Source organism: Zootoca vivipara, chromosome 2, assembly GCF_965207765.1.
Source record: "Zootoca vivipara chromosome 2, rZooViv2.hap1.1, whole genome shotgun sequence".
NCBI classification, from domain to species: Eukaryota; Metazoa; Chordata; class Lepidosauria; order Squamata; family Lacertidae; genus Zootoca; species Zootoca vivipara.
In genome coordinates this window covers 37699753-37713298 of record NC_142584.1, presented here as the reverse complement: position 1 = coordinate 37713298, position 13546 = coordinate 37699753, and the positions used below count along the sequence as shown (strand labels likewise).

The 13546-nt window shown below is 47.7% G+C and overlaps 1 protein-coding gene across 2 annotated transcripts in view; it reads left to right on the top strand.

Moving 5' to 3' along the window:
* USP43 (ubiquitin specific peptidase 43) overlaps positions 1-13546 on the top strand; it is an 87206-nt gene that overhangs the window by 32475 nt on the left and 41185 nt on the right. For both annotated transcript variants that reach the window (XM_088661657.1, XM_060271792.2), the window contains one exon: positions 7002-7108. In XM_088661657.1, coding sequence (XP_088517783.1) covers positions 7002-7108 — 107 coding nt within the window. The remainder of the gene's footprint in view (positions 1-7001; positions 7109-13546) is intronic.

Sequence of the window (13546 nt, the reverse complement as noted above, 5' to 3'; positions counted from 1 at the left end):
GCCAGCGTCTCGCGGCACACTAGTGTGCCGCGGAACAGCGGTTGAGAAACGCTGCCCTAAGGGCAGGGAGTTGCACAGGAAAGATGTTATTGTGATACCACACCTCACTTTGATGGGAACTCGCACACGGAGCTGTAGTAAAGATCAAGCTTGAAGATACATGCCTTTGGTCCTTTTTCCTGGAGGACTTTGACCATTTCAGGCAACAGCTTGTGGCATACTTATGGATACTTGTCTCTCCACTCAGCCTGTGCCATCTGTTTCATCATTATAACAAATAGACTGTTTATTAGGTCTGGGCGATAACTGGTTTTCAATATTGTGATATATCACCAGCTAAACATCGCAATATAGTGACATATCACAATATCTGAAATAAGGAAGGCACCACTCAGAGGTGAGCAGGACAATGTCCTGGCAAATGTGCTACTACATAAGGGTATAAAACTGATAAAGGATGATATTAATCATCAATCACCTCATGGACACTATCAGCAGCAGGCAAGCCAAAATGCATCCCAATAGGACTTTTTGGTTTTGGGCTTGGCTACCAAACGGTGGTATTCAGGGCAAGCCAGCGTATGGTGGTGAGTCATAGTGAATACAAATAATCTGGGACTGCCAGACCGCCAGCAGACCTGCTAGGCGACAGAAGCGGCAGCAGCCTGGTGACGGCAGAATCAACAACGGCAGGGAAAGGGCAGAAGCAGTGGCAGCAGCCTGGCAGCAGTGGCACAATAATCAGCAGCCTGCGAAGCCTTGTCGTGGTGGCGATTGTGCTGCCACCACGAGGCCTTGCAGGTGGTCACTGCTACTGATGACACGTACCGTGGTCATGGTAAGCTGTTTCTGCCACTGCTGCTTCTCCACCCCCATCCCAGGTTCCTGATCTGGATTGGTCCACCATGCTGGCTCTTGGTGGAAGAAAACTCTTGTGAGCCTTGTACTCAAAGGCAAATCATGTGATTAAAAGGTGTTATGTAGCTTGGCTCTGACTGTGACAGAGTAAACACAATAGGGAATGAGCAAGCCCCAGCCAAAGGAGCCCTCGGACCAAGATTTTGTTGACATCTATTAGTTAAGAAACCCAAGCAGACCTGGAGACACACTGGGATCTGAGAAGGCTAGGCATCCTTTGTCTATTAGTGGCTGCATTTGAATGTTCAAACCTTTAATATTTAGGATCACCATAGCATGCAAAGCTGGTGGTTAAGTTTCTAAGACTGGGGCCATACCCCATGAATCAGCAGGCAAGATCAGGAGTAATTTTATTAAAGCAGGGACGAAACTAGGCTCATTTTCACCCAGGTCAAAGACCCAGTTACACACACACACCAGTGTATTTGCGTAAACACACACAGGCTGGTGTCCTTTTTGAGGCTTCACCCGGGGCAAAAAAACCTGGCTAACCCCCCCCCCCAGCTATGGCTCTGATTAGAGGCTGCTTATTTGGAAGTAGAGGTGGCGCTGTGGGTTAAACCACTGAGCCTAGGGCTTGCCGATCAGAAGGTCGGTGGTTCGAATCCCCGCGACGGAGTGAGCTCCTATTGCTCGGTCCCAGCTCCTGTCAACCTAGCAGTTCGAAAGCACACCCAAAAGTGCAAGTAGATAAATAGGTACTGCTCCGGCGGGAAGGTAAACGGTGTTTCCGTGCGCTGCTCTGGTTCACCAGAAGCGGCTTAGTCATGCTGACTGCATGACCTGGAAGCTGTACACCGGCTCCCTCGGCCAGTAAAGCGAGATGAGTGCTGCAACCCCAGAGTCGTCCGTGACTGGACCTAATAGTCAGGGGTCCCTTCACTTTTATTTGGAAGTAGAGTGACAAACAGGCAAGATGAAAGAAGTAATCACAAAGCCAGAGGTGTACCTAGGGGTTGGCAAAACCAGTCCCTACCAGGGATGCACCTATCAGGTATTGGAGTCCTCCCATGACATCTGGAGTGCCCCCACTTGCTCAGAAACCCAGTCGCTGCTTTGCCCATAGAAGGAATCTCCAGCAAGAAAAGCTACTCCTGCTGCAGGAGGAGCGGAAAGTGGCCATTGGAGTGGCTTCCAGGTGGAGAGCTAGATCCAGCCCTGAAGAGGCATGTTCCTCCTGTCCTGGCAACCTCGCCTTGCTTCTCAGATTCCCCCCCCCCCGGGAGTCTGTGTCCCACCAATACACCTCCTTGCTGGAGGTGCAAGGGACCCTAGGTACACCTCTGCACAAAGTATTAGAGCTGACTTAAACTGCCTTAAGCTAAAGGTGTTATGCAATTTCAAGAAGGAAAGGACAATCCGTCTTGTTCCTGGAATGGAACAATTGTTATGGGCCCGCGGCCAGGCAGTAACCCAAGCCCTTCTCACCTACGCACCTGTAGCTTGGTTGCACTGGATGTGGGTCAAGCTGACGGGAAGACAAAGCCCCCTTTGAAAGGGAGCAAACAGAAAGTGGCATTCAGCAGTGACCTCCCGTAATTGTGTAATTTTGGGCTCATCTTGGCTAAACTCCCAAAGGTTGTTTTGGAGATTGTATCTAGAGGCAAAGCTTTGTTGAGCATACAGAAGTCAGTTTCATAAGATGTCACCAGCCACCCAAAGTTATATTTAAGCAATAAAATGAAGCAAGACATAACTGCCCCGTTGTATAATTCAATAGGGGCAGTTATATAAAAGTTATATTTAAGCAATAAAATGAAGCAAGACATAACTGCCCCGTTGTATAATTCAATAGACTTTATTCAATAGGGGATATAGGTAATTAAGGGTCTCAGTAAGTGACAGGAGCGAGCCAGCAGGAAACCACATTGAGCAAACAGGAGTCAACTCTTTACTAGAAAAAGAAAGAAAGAAAAGCATTTGCACAGGATGTCAGGCCTACTGAGCAGAGCAACTCTTCTCTGGCAGGTCTTGTCCCCATGAAGCAGTTGCGGAGACTGAAGGTCCCCACCTCCCCACAGCTGCCTAAGTCCCCTTCTTTCCAGGGTTTCCCCAAGCAATCTGACACCGTGCCTTCATGGAGCTAACTTCTCCTCTGCCCTCTTTATGCCTCTCCTGGTTCTGGGAGACCATGGGGGAGGGGAGGTTGTTGCAGCAGGCGAGGGAGACACCTGTGTATCTTCAATAGCCAGGTTCATCTCTGCCTCCTCTCCTATTTGAGCTTTTGCCTCTGATTCTGGACTTTTCTTTGCAACAGCCTCTCCCTCCCTCAGCCCTGTTACATCTTCAGCTTCTCCCAGTCTTCACCCTCTGACCACTCGTGGTTATCCTACTACCAGTCCCCTGACTCTGAGCCTTCTTCCCTTGAGGGTTTCCCAGCTGGTTCCTCCAACCAGTCTGTGGCAGCAAGTGTCTATTCCCTGGTCAGAAGGGAACACTTTTAAGGTGCGGAAATCCTCCGCATTCAGTGGTGTGAGCTCCCAATTTGCAGTCCGGAGTGGTACACCCTGGCTTGACATAGTCAGAACTAGGGAGAATGTATCAAATTCAGCTGCAAAACTGAAGCCATGTCCAGATATTGTGAAGTTCCAGATCCTGCCAGATAAGTATTATGTACAGTATTAAACACTGACTCGGTATGAGGCAGTTTCCTACATTGCTATGAATGGGGAGGGACGAGGAAATAAATAATCTCAGGCAGCAGTATTTTAAATTATAGTTCTTATAATGACCAGCTGGGGTGGAAGCAATTCAGGAAGTCTGCCGGAACAGCTGCTGTTAGGCAACAGCTGACAGAGAGCTAAGGCCAGCTGATATCTCAACGGAAGTGACAAAGCTCCTCTGTGTGCTTACCGACCTGGACTTTAAAAAAGTGGGACATTATTTGCTTTCTGTTCAGGTGCCAGGGTGTTCCTGGTTTTGAGTCATCCCTGGACTGGTTCAAGTGACAGCACTCTCTGGTTCTGAGGTGACCATTGTAGAAGACGCCTCTTGGGTAGATGTCAGTACGACTTGCCTCTCTGCAGCATAAGGTCTTCTGGATGCTGTAGTGACCCATGTGGTGGTGGAGCTGCCATCTGAACGCTGGCATTGTTGCAGCTTAGCTGGGTGGGGCATGATGGCGGTGGGGTTGGGAGTGCGTGTGGACGTGTGGGCTTTGTTGGCACATCTGCAGAGCTCCAAACGTGCTCCACCCAAATAAGTGTTAAACAATGCTGGTGTCGGGAGGGTGGCTACGCCCACCCTATATAGCACATTGTCTCCTGTGGCTGCCACACTCAGCCAAGTTTCATCTCTTGAATCCTCCCCTAGGAGAAAGTTATTCTTATGGAATGTGGGCCACGCAGACAGGCTAAACTCTTCTGTGACCCTTTAGGAGTGCTGGTGGTCAGATGCATCCTGGTGTTCTAATGGTTATGCAGAAGTGGGAATTGTCTACTCTTAAAGGTGCAGGACCTGTGCCCTTTTTTGCCTCTGATGACTGCAGGTGGTGAGAAGCAAAGGCGGCTTTAGTTCTCTGCTGTTTGTGGCAGCTGCTTGATGGCTGAGGCTGATTCCACAACACAGGAATGCCAAAGCTTAAGGACTTGATAAAATGGAGGGATGGAATAGCCATCTTCACCTCTCCCCACCTCAACAAATGACAGCCCAGGAAAAAATGTAACACTGCTGTTTCAGCTGATCCCATAATTAGAGGTAATAATATAGATCATTAAGTCTGTTGTTTGATTCCTTTAAAAAGCACTGGAAGTGAGGAGAATCTTAAAGGATCTTGGTACATAACAACACCCTTTAGAGCAGGCATCCCCAAACTTCGGCCCTCCAGATGTTTTGGACTACAATTCCCATCATCCCTGACCACTGGTCCTGTTAGCTAGGGATCATGGGAGTTGTAGGCCAAAACATCTGGAGGGCCTCAGTTTGGGGATGCCTGCTTTAGAGTATGGCACCTTGCACTTTAATTCTCCTTATAGTCCTTTGGAATAAGTCCCCTCTACTCAGGTCTCATCATGAGCACAGAACCAATATTAGGTCAACATTGTCCAAGCTACCAACCTTCTGAGAAGCCTTTCCACAGTGAGATGCATCTAGAGCAGGCATCCCCAAACTTGGCCCTCCAGATGTTTTGGGACTACAACTCCCACCATCCCTAGCTAACAGGACCAGTGGTCAGGGATGATGGGAACTGTAGTCCCAAAACATCTGGAGGGCCGAGTTTGGGGATGCCTGATCTAGAGGGACCCTTCGCATTGCAGAAAGTGTGAAGTGCAGTCGAGAATCATACTATTCTCATGGGCCTCATTGTTTACTTGCATGAATTTTACTCTGCAGCACACCCAACACTCTCTTCTGCTTATTTGCATGGCAAGGGGGACTTGATAGGAGCAAAAGATCTTTCAAATATATTGTCCAGAATTGTGAACTTTTGCTTGGAGGATTCCCTAATAATAATCTTCCAAAGAACATAACCATTAGGTTTTTCTTTAATTTTTAAAAATATTTACAGTATTTCACTTTATCAATAATAAAAAACTCATCTTGTGTGGCTAACAGCATGATTTGAAAGATGACAAAGCATTCATTAAAATACAGAATAAATAACTGAGTTCTTGCAGTTCCCTTTGAGCCCAATGTGTCACCATGTTAGGAGATCAACTCCCATTTTAGGGAAATCTCCTTGCTTCTTAGAGTCTGGGAGCTACCGGTATTACCCTCCTATTCTCTTGTTCTTCCTTGCGTATCAAGAGAAATTCTCTCCTTTGCTTTCATCAAGGGAAAAAAAACCACACTTTTCCAGACAGGGCAAATGGTTTGATTAATAGCATCATGAATTCTTTTCCTTCCATCCTGCTACGTTTGAGAAATCCATTAAAATGTTAAATCTCCTTTGTCTTAATAGGAGGGGGCAGGTTGGGCAGCGTTGCTTCCTGAGCCGTGAGGTCACTGAGGTCCAATTCAGATTACTATTACAGCCCAGGAGCGGCTGCTGAAAAAGCCGGCTTGCATACTCAGAGCCCCGTGTCACAGCAAGCGGCAACCATGCAGATCTCCCAGATTGTACAGTGACTTCTCATGCTGTAGCACTTAGATTAGTGTGTTTGTGTAAGCCCCAGGCCAGAAGTGTCACTGGCATATGCTTTCATTGCAAAATGGAGCCTTGACTAGGCAGAAGCAGTTTGTGGGAAGCAATAGCCGCAGAGCAATGGTAATGTAGCGAGGGTGGGGGACCTGTTCTTCCATCAGCTAGTGGCCAATGGTTGATGGGGAATGTTGGTCCATCCGCATAGAAGGCTATAATACAAGATTCCACGGACTGGTCCTGGACTCAGGTGGCAAAAGTTGCTTGCACGCCTCGGATTAGTATATATTCTACTAAGAATAAGACTTGACCAGGTGTCCTTTTCTAGTCCCTAGGGAGAGCAACCTGCCTGCTTTATTTGCAGATGGTTTTTTCATTCCTTTGTTATCACACTGCATGCAACAAAATGTGTTTGTCCTGTTCTGGGACTGGAAGGTGCTTGTTCAGCCTGCTTTCCCCTGATTTAATGAGGAGAGAGTGAAAGATTCTCAAACACCCTGAAGCTGGTAATTGAGCTTTTGCACCCTCTTCTCTCATCCAAACAACTTCACAGAGCAGGACAAAAAAAATGTGGATGTTTATGAAAACCCATCAAAACAGAACCCTGCCAGAATTCTTTTTTTCCCTTTATTTGAACGCCTGTTAGCAAACATGGTCACCTAACCAACACTCTCTATCCCCCCTTTTAGACGTGATTTTGCTGCTGAAAGGGAGTGGGAGATGTGAAAAAGTGAGAGAAATGTGGTGGTGATGGAAGGGGAGGGAGAGAAGGTGGGAGGAAAGCAGGGACAATGCGCTGGAAGAACCCACATTTTAAAATGGTGTTAAGAAGGCAGAAGCATGATGGTGGATTTGGCTGAGCGTCCATTGGGAGAATGTTTGTTTTGGGAGGTGTTTCCAGCGGCAGGTGGAATGTCGGGAGTTGTAGTCCGACAAGTTCTGGAGGGGGTGGGCAGGCTCCCCAGTCCTGTAACTCAACCTTGCTCTCTTGTTTTCTCTGCAGCTTCCATCTGGGCAGGAAGAGGGCTCCGCCAATGCGAGTGCTCAGCCAACTGCCCAGCCGCTAAAGGGCCAGAGCTTTGTGCAGAACCACTTCCAGGCACAATACAGGTAAAAAGGGACCAAGTGCTACGCATTGCATTCCGGCATTTTGTTACTTCCAAAAATGGCCAAGAATTGGGTGCAAAGCCATGTTTCAGAGCACCTCCAAGGCAGAACATGTGGGAGATGCTGCAGGCAGGCCAAAGTCCTGGAGGACCTGAGTTTAAGCTAAGGAGCATAATAGCTGACTAGCAGAAAGTGCAGGGTGAGTGAGAAACAGTGATTTAGCTTGGACATACCAGATCTGGCTTGCCTCCTTCTCAGCTGCTTGCAGCAGCAACTGTGACAGTGTAAGGTAAAGGTAAAGGGACCCCTGACCATTAGGTCCAGTCGTGACCGACTCTGGGGTTGTGGCGCTCATCTCGTGTTATTGGCTGAGGGAGCCGGCGTACAGCTTCCAGGTCATGTGACCAGCATGACAAAGCCGCTTCTGGCGAACCAGAGCAGCACACGGAAACGCCGTTTACCTTCCCGCCAGAGCGCTACCTATTTATCTACTTGCACTTGACGTGCTTTTGAACTGCTAGGTTGGCAGGAGCTGGGACTGAGCAACAGTAGCTCACCCCGTTGCAGGGATTCAAACCGCTGACCTTCTGATCGCCAAGCCCTAGGCTCAGTGGTTTAGATCACAGTGCCACCCGCAGTGTAGCACTCACAAATACTGCCTCAGTGGGTTAGTTTTGGAGATAATCAGGTGACTGATTCTGAACTCCCTGCAACACTGTGGTATTACTCTCTTCCTTTGTCTGTCTGGGCTGCGCAAAAAATTGTAGGGACATGATTGGACTGCAAGCGCACCCTTGCACCCATGCAACTGCATGCACCCTTGCTGCAGGTCGTGACTTCAACAGCAAGTATCCCCCTTTCAGAAAAAGTGCCCCCCCCTTTCCTTACACCACCCTTACACCACCCCAGTGCAGACGGAGAGGCTGGTGAAGTGTGGAATGGAACAGAATGTGGCACAGCTCTGTCCCTCTTTGCGTGGCCAGGGGTGACTCCCCTGGCTTAGCACAATCTTGCAAGCCTAGCAGCTCCCGACTTTTTCAGCCACCCTGAGCTGGATGCAGGCTGAGGGAAGCATTGCAGTCATGCTTCCCTTAGAATGCACGCACAGGCAGAAGGCTCCTCCTGCTGACACTGCTGTTTTGCGTCTCTGGCGGTGGGATGAAAGAGCTGGGAGCGGAGTGAAGTTTGAAGCTCCCGGCATGAGGCTGCTCTCGAAGATAAGGCATTAATGACTAGCGCTTGCCAGAGCTTTCCATTGTAAGTCTCTCCCCCCCCCCCACTCACATGACCCTGCTGTGTGCACTGAATCCAGGGTGCACTAGGCCACAGCAGGAGCAGGGACACAGCAGCCAAGGAGGCAGACGAGGCTGGCTCCCACGTTTGTCTTCCAATCATCAGAATTGAGTGGAAGCCAGTGCTGGACTTGCCTCCACCTTTCCCAGTGTTTCAAGGGCAATGGCATCTCTTTCCCAAGGAAGGGTTGTGAGAACGGAAGGAGAACATGTGGATGTGTTAGCTGAGCAGGCTGCCATCCTTCTGATTCTATTGTTGAAGTAACAGGTGCCACTCGGTCCCAAAACGTAGCACATTTGTAGGGGTTTCTTCCCATTTCACTTGCTCAGTCCCTTCCTCTGGGTTCTGCGCAGCAGGTGTCCTGTGGGCAACTTTCACATCGGTGCTTCCCCCTACAACTAGCCAGCCAAAAGGGCATTATAGTAGTTGGGACGAGGAGGGGGGCACACACTCTGCTTCTTATATGGGTGGCTAAAAGGAGCAAGGATTTGCAATCAGGTTTTTCTTCTTCTGACCTGCGAATAAAATCTAAATCTGAGCTTTTCCTTTGAGAAATGCAGCGCCCCATCCTTCCCCCCATGTGATCTTTCCATCTTCTTCTTGAGAAGGGATGGCAAGGAACCTGAAGGCACAGGGCTTCTGGATCACTTCTAGAGGATTAGAGGTCTTTGGCACGAGTGCACTTGTTAAGTGTGTTTAAGGCACCACAACACCCGTTGCTGCTGCTGCTGCTGTTTCTACTCTGAAGGGCAGCTTACCGGAAACAAAACACCAAGCCCTTGAATCTGGAATTCTAGCCAACTCAGTCTTACACTGTGAACTTGACTTGTTTCAGAAACTTGGGATCAAATTGAATTAGCAATATTATTCCCACTGCTGTTGCCCAGATGTCCGGTCAGGCCAGCAGAGGTCCTGCAAGCAAGGTACATATCTCTGAATTTACATAATATCCAGGAGCAGGTTCTGAATTTCTGAGTGTTTATTAAGAAATTTGGAGACACAGTTGCAACAGACATTTCATTCACACTCATGCTTTCCTTTATCGTGTGGCTGCTGAACATGCATAGGTTTGGAGGTAACAAATTCTGCCCCTGATCGACACGCATTCATTCAAGGAGAGCCCTGTCTATATTGCTTCTTCTGATCTGTGCACATTCTGCAGTCATGGATCCTTGAACAGGTATATTGTGGCGGACTCCAAATGCATAGCTGCCAAGTTTTCCCTTTTCTCGCGAGGAAGCCTATTCAGCATAAGGGAATATCCCTTAAAAAAAGGGATAACTTGGCAGCTATGTCCAAATGTGATACTTGCTAAAGCTGAATTCGACTTTGCCCTGTTACAAACTACAGGTGGAATTAAGCATTGTGCTAATATGATCATTCCATCAGTGTGAGCATTTCTGCTTGTCCAATGGAATGATTTCACACACACACCCTGGTGCTGATCTGGGGGTTTTCTTAACCCTCCAGAGTGGATTTCGGGTGGAGAGGAGGAATCCACATTGTACTGGTGGGTGTCTTTGCACTGTTTTCTGCCCCTATGTTTTTCTGGGTAGTATTCAGAAAAGCAAAAGTGCACATAAAAGTGTTGAATAAGTCAAGACAGAACAGAGATAGGAAGAATTGTTTTGCTGCTTTGCCTCTAAGCTGCTGAGTAGGTTTTTCCATAAGAGGAACTGAGCTAAATCAGACCAAAGGTTCATCTACTCTAGTAACCCACTTCTCACAATGAGGAACGAGATGCCTCTGGGACGCCCACCAGTTGGGCATTGTGCGCAGTAAGCTTCACCTGCTTCTGGTCCCTTGCAGTTGGCATTCAGTGATACTCTGTCTCTGAATGCAGAAGTTCCATAAAATTATTATTGCTCCTATCCACTGATAATTATTGAATTCATTCATGAATTTATTTAATTTTTAAAAGCCATCTACAAGATGAATAGAGAACTTAGTGCCCTCTAGATGTTGTTGGACTCCAACTCACATCAAGTCCAACCCATCTGGCCAATGGTTAGGGATGATGGAAGCTGTAGTCGAACAACATCTGGAGTGCTACAGGTTCCCCATCCCTGAGCTAGCCTGTTGCACTCGCCAGTTGCGTGGCCACACAGTCTTTATTTTTGCATTGTGTGAAGAAGCACTTTCACTTGTGTATCCTGGTTATCTCTCATGCTTTTCTGTGTTTGCTTGTTAAGCCTATTTGTTCTGCAGCACATAGAATTCTATGTGTTTGGATATTTTCTTGCCAACAAAACCCCATTGTTTCCTGGAGAATTGGACATACACACCCAGCCTTTATTTGGAGAGACTCCAGTCTTTATTGATAAGGTAGGAAGAGAAACAATAAAGTGGGTGGCGCTGTGGTCTAAACCACTGAGCCTAGGGCTTGCCAATCAGAAGGTTGGTGGTTTGAATCCCTGCGACGGGGTGAGCTCCCATTCCTCAGTCCCAGCTCCTGCCCACCTAGCAGTTTGAAAGCATGTCAAAGTGCAAGTAGATAAATAGGTACTGCTCTGGTGAGAAGGTAAACAGCGTTTCCGTGCGCTGCTCTGGTTCAACAGAAGCGGCTTAGTCAGTGCTGGCCACATGACCTGGAAGTTGTACGCCGGCTTCCTCGGCTAGTAAAGCGAGATGAGCGCTGCAACCCCAGAGTCGTCTGTGACTGGACCTAACGGTCAGGGGTACCTTTACCATTAGGAAGAGAAACAGCTATGATGCTGATATCTAGTACCTGCGATAGGATCAACAGCTGCTTTCACATCATGATCAAAACTGGAGCAGCTGCTGTTAGCTAGCACCACAGATCTTCAGGCCAGTATTTCCCTTTGGGTATTGTTTCGTGCTGTCAGAGCTTGTGTGAAAATATGGAAACATATCCTGGCTTGGCTCCAGTTTTATGAGTTTTGAAGTGCATCAGCTGGGCTTTTGGGTCCATAGAATAAGGCTTGATCATCCCTATTCCCAAACCACATCTGCTTTGCTTTGTTATACTGTATTTGGAGAACAGAAGAGGTGCCTTGAAACAACCAGCAAGCAGAAAGTGGGTTTTGGAAAGGTTAAGAGCCCTTTGAGATGAGTTGTGCTTAGAAAATAAGGAAATCTCAGATGCTGGCAAAATCTGCATGGAATTAGAGTGATGGCACCTCGATTTGTCCTCTGTGCGGCACGCAAGCTGGTGGAGCCAGTGACACTTGTGGAGCCAGAATGAAGCTGACAGCTGTTAACCAAAAAGGCTGCTGCATTAAGGGGCCGGAGCATGTCAGACAGGCTTTAGTAGAGCAAAGTGGCTTAGAGATTGCAAAGTTAAATTTATTCCAGTGCATGTGGACCTCTGCAGCTTGTGCTTAGAGGACCTTATGCCAGGAGAGAACTAAATGAATCAAGTTTCCTCAGTGGTGCATTCTGGAGGGTGGCCTCAGTTGAACTCCACGGCGTATGCCAAAAAAACCTCGGAAGTTTGTGTCGACAGCAATGGGTGCCACTTCAGGGGCAAAAGCAATCATTATGGGAGATCTCCCCCTGCCAATGGAACTGGAGCAAAGTCAGATGCTCCATCTGTCTGAGTGGCCCATTCATTATTGCTGGTTCTACCTGTCACTTAGTCGGCAAACTGCCCATCACCAGATCTGCAGAATGCCTTGTCTTAGTTGGTGCCACAGATTGCGCTGTCCAAGGTGGTTTCCGTTGCATTTTAAAATCTGAGCAAGTGTCATCTGGCAGAGGATAAAGAGTGTCACATTTGAACACGTGACTTGTGTTAAAACTCTTTAGTGGTGGACCACCCAAAAGTGATCTTCCTCATAAAGATATCTCAGGGGGAAGGAAATGAAGGCTACATCTCTTTGTGTGTTGCCTGCTCAAGACATCCAGTTCTGCATACAGTGTTGGGGTGAGTGGAAGAGCTCATCTCATCACACACTGAACAGTGCTTGGGTGTGTGAGTGATTGTGGGGCCCACTGTAATGTGTGCTCTGTAGTTTTGCCTAGTTGGCGAGTGACTTGTATTTATTTAAATATTATACAGTGGAACCTCGGTTTATGAACACCTCGGTTTACGAATTTTTGGTTTACGAATGCCGCAGACCCATCTGGAACGGATTAATTCACTTTCCATTACTTTCAGTGGGAAAGTTAGCTTCAGTTTATGAACGCTTCAGTTTAAGTACTCTGTGGACCGCCTGGAACATATTAATCCACTTTCCATTACTTTCAATGGGAAAGTTTGCTTCAGTTTATGAACGCTTCAGTTTATGAACAGACTTCCGGAACCAATTGTCTTCATAAACCGAGGTACCACTGTAATCTGTCTCCTCGTAAATTATATCACGCAAAAATATAAAATCCATAGGAGTATGTGTGAAACATAATCCAAAGCATGAATAGATATTGGTTGGTTAAAAAGAGAAATGCAGATTGTGAAGGACTGTCTAAATAATAGAGTTTTCATGTTTCAGGAATGGTTCTTGCCAAACCTCTACCGCTAAGGAGCTCCACAGACAGCTGTATTCACCCACAGATCCTGGCAATGCAGAAATCTTTCCTCCCTTCCCTCATAATGACAGATATTCTGCTAATAAACAGATAATAACTAGTTCACTTGTCACACCCTCAGCCCAACAGAGGTGTTCCCAGGGCCATTGACACCCTGCTACAGTGGTGCCTTGCAGGTATTGCTTCCTATGAGGTGGAGAATTTGCATTAACCCCATTCCCCATTCTGGAGGAGCAGAGGTGGGAGATAGGAGAGGCCAGCCCCCCAATCCCCCATATTCATTCCCAAGTCTCAGGCTTGCACTGCTTTGCTCCACCGTGTGACATTGCAGCCATCTCCATGGCAACCCGTTGTAGTGTTTGAAAGGGTGGCTGGCGTGGCGGTAGCTAGGCAAATGCCGCAGGGGCACATGCTAGGCTCCAGGAAACCACTTTTTCAGCACCTTACTTTTCCCCAGCTGATATCCATGCAAGCAAGCATTTCCACCTGGAAATGCGCTCAGAGAAAAAGGCACCCTCATTGCTTTGCATGCCACATGCCACTTCCCAGCTTGCATCCTGTGAGCAAAAACATCCTTTCTGGCAGGAAATTGAAATGGCCCCGTGTGACAGAACTGGCCCCTTCCTGAGCTCTGGAGAAGTCTCATTTTGGCAGGCTTTA